Raw genomic sequence first — 8,907 nt, 5'->3', positions numbered from 1 at the left:
GGCATATTGCTCAAGCTCACCCGGAGATGGAGGGGGAGAGGAAGGCCCAGGTGATAACTGATTTGAAGTACCAGGTAACAGTGCACATGCTGGGAGCTTTGAGCGCCACAAACCCGAGCCCTCCGATGGTCTCACGTTTACACATGGACCTAATAGCAAGAGAGGAAGCAAATCGGTATCATCCAACATCAGAACCCCTTGATGACGAACCATCGCCTTCATCCTGCATCTCGTGCAAACAGCTTGAGGCAAAGAACCTGCAGCTTACATCAGACTTGGGGCAACTAAGAAAGAAATTGCTGTACCAGCACAGATGGGCTGAAAGGGCAAAAAAAAAAAAAACGACTGGAAGAGGTATGTAAAATGTTTATTACCTAGCAGCACCTTTACCCAGGACCAGAGCACATGTGCTGGGCAGGATAGCTCCATAGCTTAGGCCTGGTTGTACCGGCAGAACCAGAAAACTTAACACTAAACCTTTATTTAACAGGACCGCCAAAAGGCATCCACAGCCTCGGTTCCAAGTGTGGACGTTGATGCTCTGGTGAGGAGTGAATCTTCAACAGACCATCAACAGCACATCAACAGACCTAAGTCAAAGGGGGAAAGCCGGAGCAACCTCTGTTTGGCGAAAGCATACCCCAAATTCCCACCAAGCATCTGTAAGTAATGTCACTGATTGCTGTATTTTTTCTATAAAAAATATTCTAAGTGTTGAGAACCAGGGGCGCACAAGGCGGTGTTTGAATGTTTGAGTCCGAATATAGGGCCCTGTCACTGGGTCTTAATCAACGAAATTTCCCGGTGGTCCTTTTGGATGTCTGCGCAAAATTTAAAAAATAATTTCTAAGTGTTTATGGAACCAGGGCCGCACAAGGCGGTGTTAGAATGTTTGAGTCCGAATATAGGGCCCTGTCACTGGGTCTTAATCAACGAAATTTCCCGGTGGTCCTTTTGGATGTCTGCGCAAAATTTAAAAAATAATTTCTAAGTGTTTATGGAACCAGGGGCGCACAAGGGGGTGTTTGAATGTTTGAGTCCGAATATAGGGGCCTGTCACTGGGTCTTAATCAACAAAATTTCCCGGTGGTCCTTTTGGATGTCTGCGCAAAATTTAAAAAATAATTTCTAAGTGTTTATGGAACCAGGGCCGCACAAGGCGGTGTTAGAATGTTTGAGTCCGAATATAGGGCCCTGTCACTGGGTCTTAATCAACGAAATTTCCCGGTGGTCCTTTTGGATGTCTGCGCAAAATTTAAAAAATTATTTCTAAGTGTTTATGGAACCAGGGGCGCACAAGGGGGTGTTTGAATGTTTGAGTCCGAATATAGGGGCCTGTCACTGGGTCTTAATCAACGAAATTTCCCGGTGGTCCTTCTGGATGTCTGCGCAAAATTAAAAAAAATAAATTCTAAGTGTTGAGAATCAAACTTCATTATGAAACCCCATGTAAAAATATTCCAATTATTTCTTTCTGTGCAGGTGGCCAGAACATCTGGTAAATGGGGGAAAAGCTGAGAACACAGTAAAAATCTACCTGGTGAATTTGTCCCAGTTCCTGGCCTACTTCAGGGACACCCCACCCTCCTCATCCAGGGTTCCAAAAAGAGAAGTGTTTGCCGTGATTCATGCTATCTCAGAGTGCATTGCGAGCCTGGGCCCAGGTGTATAACTTCCGGCGGCGCCCCTGGCGGCAGCAGCAGCCGAACACAGCTCTGTACCAACTCGCGGACTTTTTGCATAAAAATGCATAAAAATGCCACCAAACTCGCTGGAAACCACTCATCTACCCAGCCGATCAGTACTTGACCGCGAGCGCCTGTTGGAGTTACGATCAAGTTGTGTTTTTGGACTTTTAAATACCACGCTCGACTGCTTATGTGACTGTGGCGTCCTACGGAGACCAGCCCCGGAGGCCTGTGAAGCAGCGGCCTCGACGAGCAGCTCACGCTGGAGGAGAGCGACGCGGAAGCGGTGTAGCCGGCCGAAGAAGCGCGGGTGCCGAGGAGGCTTAGCAGCGAGGCTAAAGGCTAACCCATTCAGACCGCCGCTACCATCCATCTGGCTTTCCAACGTTCGCTCACTGAACAACAAAATGGACCATTTACAACTCGAGCTCTCTACAAAGAGGGAGTTCAGGGACTGCTGCGCTCTCATTCTGACCGAAACATGGCTTTCATCATCAATCCCAGACAACGCCGTTAGCCTGGAGGGGCTAGCTACTTTCCGCGCCGACAGACAGACAGAACTCTGCGGTAAATCCCGAGGAGGCGGACTCTGCGTTTACACCAATAACACCTGGTGTAAAAATGCTAGATTAGTCACAAGTCTCTGCTCTCCGGACATTGAGCTTATGATTATTAGCTGCAGACCTTTTTATCTGCCTAGAGAGTTCACTGTTGTTATCATCGCAGCGGTTTACGTCCCTCCCAGCGCTAATACTAAAGATGCTATGGGTGTACTCTATCGGACTATCTCTGAGCTGCAATCTGCACACACAGAGGGTGTTTTCATCATTGCTGGGGATTTTAACCAGGCAAATATGAAAACTGTTCTCCCTCATTTTTACCAACACGTGGATTTTGCAACTCGGGGAGAGAACACTCTAGACTTAGTCTACACAAACATTAAAGGAGCATTCAGAGCAGTCCCCCGCCCCCACCTGGGCTCTTCAGACCACCTTTCTGTGATGCTATTCCCAGCATACAGGCCCCTGCTGATCAGAGCAAAACCAACAGCGAGGCAGGTGAGGCTGTGGACTGAGGGAGCAATGGAGGCGCTCCAGGACTGTTTTGAGTGCTCTGACTGGAACATGTTCAAAGCTGCTGCAACTTATGAGGACAAGATCAACATTGATGAGTACGCCATGACTGTGTCAGCCTACATCAACAAATGCATTGAGGACGTCAGCACCACCAAGACCATCATCACCCGAGCCAACCAACGACCCTGGATTACTGCGGAGGTCCGTCAAGCGCTAAAAGCACGGAACTCAGCCTTCAAGTCTGGAGACAAGGAGGCACTGAGGACAGCGAGAGCCAACCTGAACCGTGCCATCAGGCTAGCAAAGCGGAACCACAGTCAGAAAATCCAGGAGCTTTTCCATGACGCCAGCAACACCAGGAGCATGTGGAAAGGCATCCGGGCGATCACTGAATACAACACGCCCTCCCCCCCGGTGGGTGAAGTTGATGCTGACTTCCTCAATGGACTAAATAACTTCTTTGGGAGGTTCGAGGCACTAAACAGCACTCCAGCAGTGAAAGCTGTTCCCCATCAGGAAGAGGAGGTCCTCTGCCTTGACACCGCCGACGTGTGGAAGACTCTAAGGAGAGTCAACCTGCGGAAGGCCCCAGGCCCCGACAACATACCTGGGCGGGTGCTCAAGGAGTGTGCAGGTCAGCTGGCTGGTGTCCTCACAGACATTTTTAACACCTCGCTGGACCAAGCCTCAGTGCCAGCATGCTTCAAGTCTGCCTCCATCATTCCGGTGCCAAAGAAACCTCAAGTCACCTGTTTCAACGACTACCGGCCTGTTGCACTGACTCCCATCATGATGAAGTGCTTTGAAAGGCTGGTAAAGGAACACATCGTCTCCAGTCTCCCCCCAACACTCGACCCGTTCCAGTTTGCCTACCGACGGAACTGCTCCACTGAGGACGCCATCTCCTCTGCTCTTCACCTGAGCCTGGCACACCTGGAGGAGAAGAACACGCACGTGCGGATGCTGTTCCTGGACTTCAGTTCAGCGTTCAACACCATCATGCCACAACATCTGGTGGGAAAACTGGAGCATCTGGGCTTCAACACACCCCTACGAAACTGGCTGCTAGACTTCCTCACCAACAGACCTCAGTCAGTCCGGGTCGGACAGAACACCTCTGATGTCGTCACCCTCAGCACGGGCTCCCCTCAGGGCTGCGTCCTGAGCCCCCTGCTGTTCACCCTGATGACACACGACTGCGTCCCCAGGTTCACCACCAATCACATCGTGAAGTTTGCAGTCGACACAACGGTGGTGGGCCTGATCAGAGACGACAACGACCAGGACTACAGAGGGGAGGTGGAGCAGCTGGTGGGCTGGTGCAGAGACAACAGCCTGATCCTGAACGTGGAGAAGACGAAGGAGCTCATCGTCGACTTCAGGAAAAACCGGCCTCACCATGCTCCACTGCTCATCAACAACTCAGCGGTGGAGGTGGTCAGCAGCACCAAGTTCCTGGGGGTGCACATCACGGACAACCTCACCTGGACTGTGAACACCACGTCACTGGTGAAGAGGGCACAGAAGCGACTGTACTTTCTGCGGAGGATGAGGAGAGCCCGCCTGCCCCCGCCCATCCTCACGACCTTCTACAGAAGCACCATAGAGAGTATTCTGACCAGCTGTCTCTCTGTGTGGTGTGGAGGCTGCAGTGCCTCCGACTGGAAGAACGTGAGGAGAGTAGTGAGGACAGCAGAAGGGATCATCGGGGCTCCTCTTCCCTCCATTAAAGACATTTCATCGCAGCGCTGTGTGTCTCGAGCCCGTAACATCATCAGGGACCCCTCACACCCCCACCATAGACTATTCTCCCTGCTGCCCTCTGGAAAGAGGTTCCGCAGCATCCGCTGCAGGTCCACTAGGTTCTGCAAAAGCTTTTTCCCTGCTGCCATCAGACTGTTGAACTGCTGAAGTACAAAAGTGTACCACACTAGATTCGCTGATTTGCACATTTGCACATTGTATCGTATCCTGCAAAATTGATGCTGCACCTTAACCGGAAACGTACTGCAAAACTGTGTACAATGCAACTGTCTACTTTTAAATCACTGCTGCACCCTACTGCATATTTGTCTACATTTGGTTTACATTGTTTACATTTCAACTGCCTACTGTTCACTGCTGCACTTTATCCGGAAGTAAATTGAAATGTATCCTGTAAGTGACTGCGATTGATCACTGCACTTTATCCTGTACTGTAATTCACTGCAAGGTATCCTGTAGAGTTACTGCAATATTTCTGAGCTGTGTGAAAACGAAATTTCGTTCTGTATGCACTCTGTGTATACAAAATGACAATAAAGTAAGTCTAAGTCTAGTCATGCGTCAGATAAGTGTAAAGAAAAAGAAGTTGAGCAGAACAATCTCCAAGGACCAACTTCGCATCTGCAAAGTCCTGGCCAGGAGACGCATCCCTGAACTTCTTGGTCAGACTTATTAAATTTGTACTATATTAAATTACTTACCTGAGTTACTGACATCCATGTTCTAACCCTATAATTTTTTTTCAGATGAACTGTCTGAGGACCCCAACCCGGAGGCGCGCAGGAGATTCTTCGGGTACCTCAGTGTTTATCTAGCAAGCCTCTATGGACACCGCACCGGTGTGCTAAAGAACATGACTGTGGCGGAGGTTGAAGAAGCCCAGCAGGAAGCCACAGTCGGGCAAGTGGGCTTTGTGATCAATGTAAGTCTACTGATATTGGAATGACAAACACACTCTGTCTAGTCCCATTTGGCCATTAAAACACACTCTCCTTTGCACCACAGGTGAAGGAACACAAAACCAACCGTGCGTTTGGCCCCGCACAGCTCTACTTAACTATAGAGGAATTCTCATGGGTGGAGCAGTGGATGATCATCAGACAGAAACTAAACCCACCCACAGACCTTCTTCTCTTCACCGAAAAATTCACAAAGATCGAAAAACTGATCGTGCCGATGCAAGCCGCCTGGCTTGACATGGGTTTTCCTGGGCGCCCTACATTCACAGATTTCCGAACATCAATAGCCACATACGTAAGTAATTATATCACTTTTCCACGTAATAAACCTAAAATTAAAAAGCATAATATTGAAGAACCATCTCTATTTTTCAAGGCAAGGAATACTTTGTCCCCAAGTGACCGGATCAACATTTCAAAGACGATGTGTCATGACACACGGACAGCAGACAAATTCTACGCGCTCCACCGCACTGCGTCAGAGCTGGCTCAGATCCGTCAGAATTTCGAGGCAGCCGTCGAGCCACCACGTACGACGGTACATGACACCGCCGAACCTTCCCTCCTCTCCATGTCAGAATCATCAGGTGATGGTCTTGAGGAGGAAGCGGAGTGCGCGCCTTCCAGCCCGCCTGCCGGTGCTGCGCCGTCCTCACCAACATCCAGTCAGGCCACTGGATCAACAAGCCCTGATCACGCTTCTGAGAGCGACGTTGACTACACTGTTGACAGCGAGTGAGACACTTCTGAGAGCGAGTCTGAGCACACTTCGGAGAGCGACCCTTCATATGAACCAAGTAGAGGGACCCAACAACCCAGAAGAAAGAGACCATTGTTTACCTACACGTTGAGAAATAGACGTCCAGGGCGCAGCCAAGGTGCACGTGTGCTGAGATCCAGAAAAACAGTAAAAAAAATAATAAAAAAATAAATAAATCAATGGTGATGTGTCTGTATTTCCTTTCTGTTACAGTTTGGGTGAAAACAATTATTTATCTTCAACAAATTGTGTTCTTTAAGACATTTCTCCATTCATTATTCCTGGCAAATAAAATAAAAAAATAAAACTTATAAAGTCCCACCTCCAAGACAGGGGGGGTCTGTGTCACGCAGCTCTCCCCCAGAATAGTGCGCCGTGGCTGGGCTAGTGACGCGTGAAAGCGCCCCTCCGGTCCTGGAAGTCCAGTATGGGGTGGATACGAAATCAATTGGAGTAGCCCTTCCGCACCGTACCAAGGGAACAATTCTGAAAAAAATATTTTCTAAGTTCTCCAGCATGGGGTGGATACGAAATCAACTGGAGTAGCTCGTGAAGGATACAATGGTCTGGACGGATTCTGGGGCCTTACGCGAAAAACCCCTTCAGCAGGTTAATATGAAATGCGCCGCGCGGACATGCATGTAGCGTTTTTGGGTTAATAGAGCCAGAGTAGGCCGCTACGTGGAGATCTATGGTGCCTGTGGATGAGATGAGAACCAGGACACGCTCGTGCTGCTGGGAGATCCATGCTGCATGTGGAGGTTAGCAGACCCAGAGCGGGCTGCTGCTGCTGCGCGGACATCCATGCTGCACGCGGAGGTTAGGAGACCCAGAGCTAAAATTAACAAAAGGAATTAATAGTAATAATTATAATAATAATAATAATAGTAAACGAAAAAAAAAAAGTCCCACCTCCAGCATAGGAGGGGGCTGTGCCAGAGAGCTCTGCCCAAAATAGTGCGCCCTGGCTGGGCTAGTGACGCGTGAAAGCGCCCCTCCGGTCCTGGAAGTCCAGTATGGGGTGGATACGAAATCAATTGGAGTAGCCCTTCCGCACCTTACCAAGGGTACAATTCTGAAAAAAAAAATGTTTTCTAAGTTCTCCAGCATGGGGTGGATACGAAATCAACTGGAGTAGCCCAGGGAGATACAATGGTCTGGACGGATCCTGGGGCCTTACGCGAAAAAACCCCTTCTGCAGATATGTAGGAGTGAGGTTTTCGGTAACCTATGATGAAAAATATTTCTAAGTCTTTTAACACTTAGTCTCTGGAGTCTGTCAGGGGGACTTCCAGGGCCCATCTTTTTCAACCAGACCGATCTGCAAACGTGGCCTGCCATAAGAGGGCCTCCGTCGGCCCCGGTGCTCAGCATCAGTGCTTCGGCGGTTGGTTCCTTCATCCTGACCCCAGCGGAGGTTGCGCGCGACTGTGCTTATTCCCCGTAGCGGGCCGCACGCTTGGAAGCGAGACCGAGAAGAACAGTCTCACCTAGTGGTCCCGCACCAAGCCTCCGCCGCCGGGCGCACGGCCCCCCGGTCCCTGCCTCCTGGCCCGCGCTGGCGGTGCGCTTGGGAAACACGCTTTTCTCTTACCCTCAGATCGAGCTCCGTGAGGCTGTCCGCCCGCAAGCCAATCGACTAGGGCTCGGGGCGCCCAGGGCTACGGAGGACCAGCGCCTCCGCCCGGTTCCCACGCCCCCCCTATCTTGCTCTGCCTACGGGCCCGGCGCGTGCCGGGTTCTGGAGGGCTACCTGGTTGATCCTTCAGGTAGCATATGCTTGTTTCAAAAAATAAGCCGTGAAAGTCCAAGTAAACACGGCCCCGGCCCAGACATGGGATGGATTGACAGTTGAAAGCGATTTCTCCACTCTGTGGGAAAATGTGATTCGCAGGACATAGGGTAAACAGATACCCAAACCCGTCTTGAAAAACAAACCGAAAGAATGGAAACACATCCAAGGAAGACCCCCTCATGGAGATCTGCTGTACCATGGGCACAGAATTAAAAATAAAAATAAAAAAATTCAAAGTGTTGAGAACCAAAATGAGGGGGCGGGCGGTGTCAGAGTGTAGCCCAGGGAGAGGGCCTCATGGTGGGCATGCAGCTCCGGGATGTCCCGCCGGTCCTGCTGGAGCTCTGAATTTTTAAGGGTTAGAGGTAGGGTTATAAAAAAAATTCTAAGTGTTGAGAACCAGGTGCAATGAGGGGGGGCGGGCGGTGTCAGAGTGTAGCCCAGGGAGAGGGCCTCGTGGTGGGCATGCACCTCCGGGATGTCCCGCCGGTCCTGCTGGAGCTCTGAATTTTTAAGGGTTAGAGGTAGGGTTATAAAAATAACTAAGTGTTGAGAACCAGGTCCACGCAGGGGAGCGGTGTCATAGAGCAGTCCGAGGACAGGGCCTCGGGCTGGGGCTGCAGCAGCTGGACTCCCCCCTGTCCTGCTGGAGCTCTGCTGTTCCATGGGCACGGCTTTGTTCCTGCCTTACCAGGGGCACGAGTAATTTGGCGGTTGGTTTATTGGTTTATAACCGGGGAGGGGTGCTTAAGTGTGGGTACCACGGTTCGGCTGGAGGTGAAGGTTATGGAGGTGTGTGCTCCAGGGTTTATGGGTTTGTGTCGTTACCCGGAAATGGTTGCTGGTAGCAGGGATGGGTGTAGGG

The 8,907-nt window shown here is 50.5% G+C and overlaps 1 protein-coding gene across 1 annotated transcript; it reads left to right on the top strand.

The window, feature by feature from the left end:
- The first annotated feature begins 5,037 nt into the window (after positions 1–5,037).
- On the top strand, positions 5,038–6,363 carry LOC118566496. Its single transcript, XM_036148768.1, has 4 exons — positions 5,038–5,190; positions 5,275–5,450; positions 5,534–5,782; positions 5,864–6,363. Exons 1-4 carry the CDS (start codon positions 5,085–5,087, stop codon positions 6,224–6,226), a joined length of 894 nt encoding a protein of 297 aa, XP_036004661.1. The 5' UTR covers positions 5,038–5,084; the 3' UTR covers positions 6,227–6,363.
- The last annotated feature ends 2,544 nt before the right edge of the window (positions 6,364–8,907 follow it).

This window comes from Fundulus heteroclitus, chromosome 16 (assembly GCF_011125445.2).
Source record: "Fundulus heteroclitus isolate FHET01 chromosome 16, MU-UCD_Fhet_4.1, whole genome shotgun sequence".
In the NCBI taxonomy this organism is placed as follows: Eukaryota; Metazoa; Chordata; class Actinopteri; order Cyprinodontiformes; family Fundulidae; genus Fundulus; species Fundulus heteroclitus.
The sequence above is the reverse complement of the archived record's forward strand: the minus strand, read 5'-3'. Positions and strand labels throughout refer to the sequence as shown.

Coding starts and splice junctions, on each gene's coding strand:
- LOC118566496 (XM_036148768.1), top strand. CDS start 5,085: ATGCGTCAGATAAGTGTAAAGAAAAAGAAGTTGAGCAGAACAATCTCC. Junction 5,191..5,274: donor ACGCATCCCTGAACTTCTTG/GTCAGACTTATT, acceptor ATTTTTTTTCAG/ATGAACTGTCTGAGGACCCC. Junction 5,783..5,863: donor GAACATCAATAGCCACATAC/GTAAGTAATTAT, acceptor CTATTTTTCAAG/GCAAGGAATACTTTGTCCCC.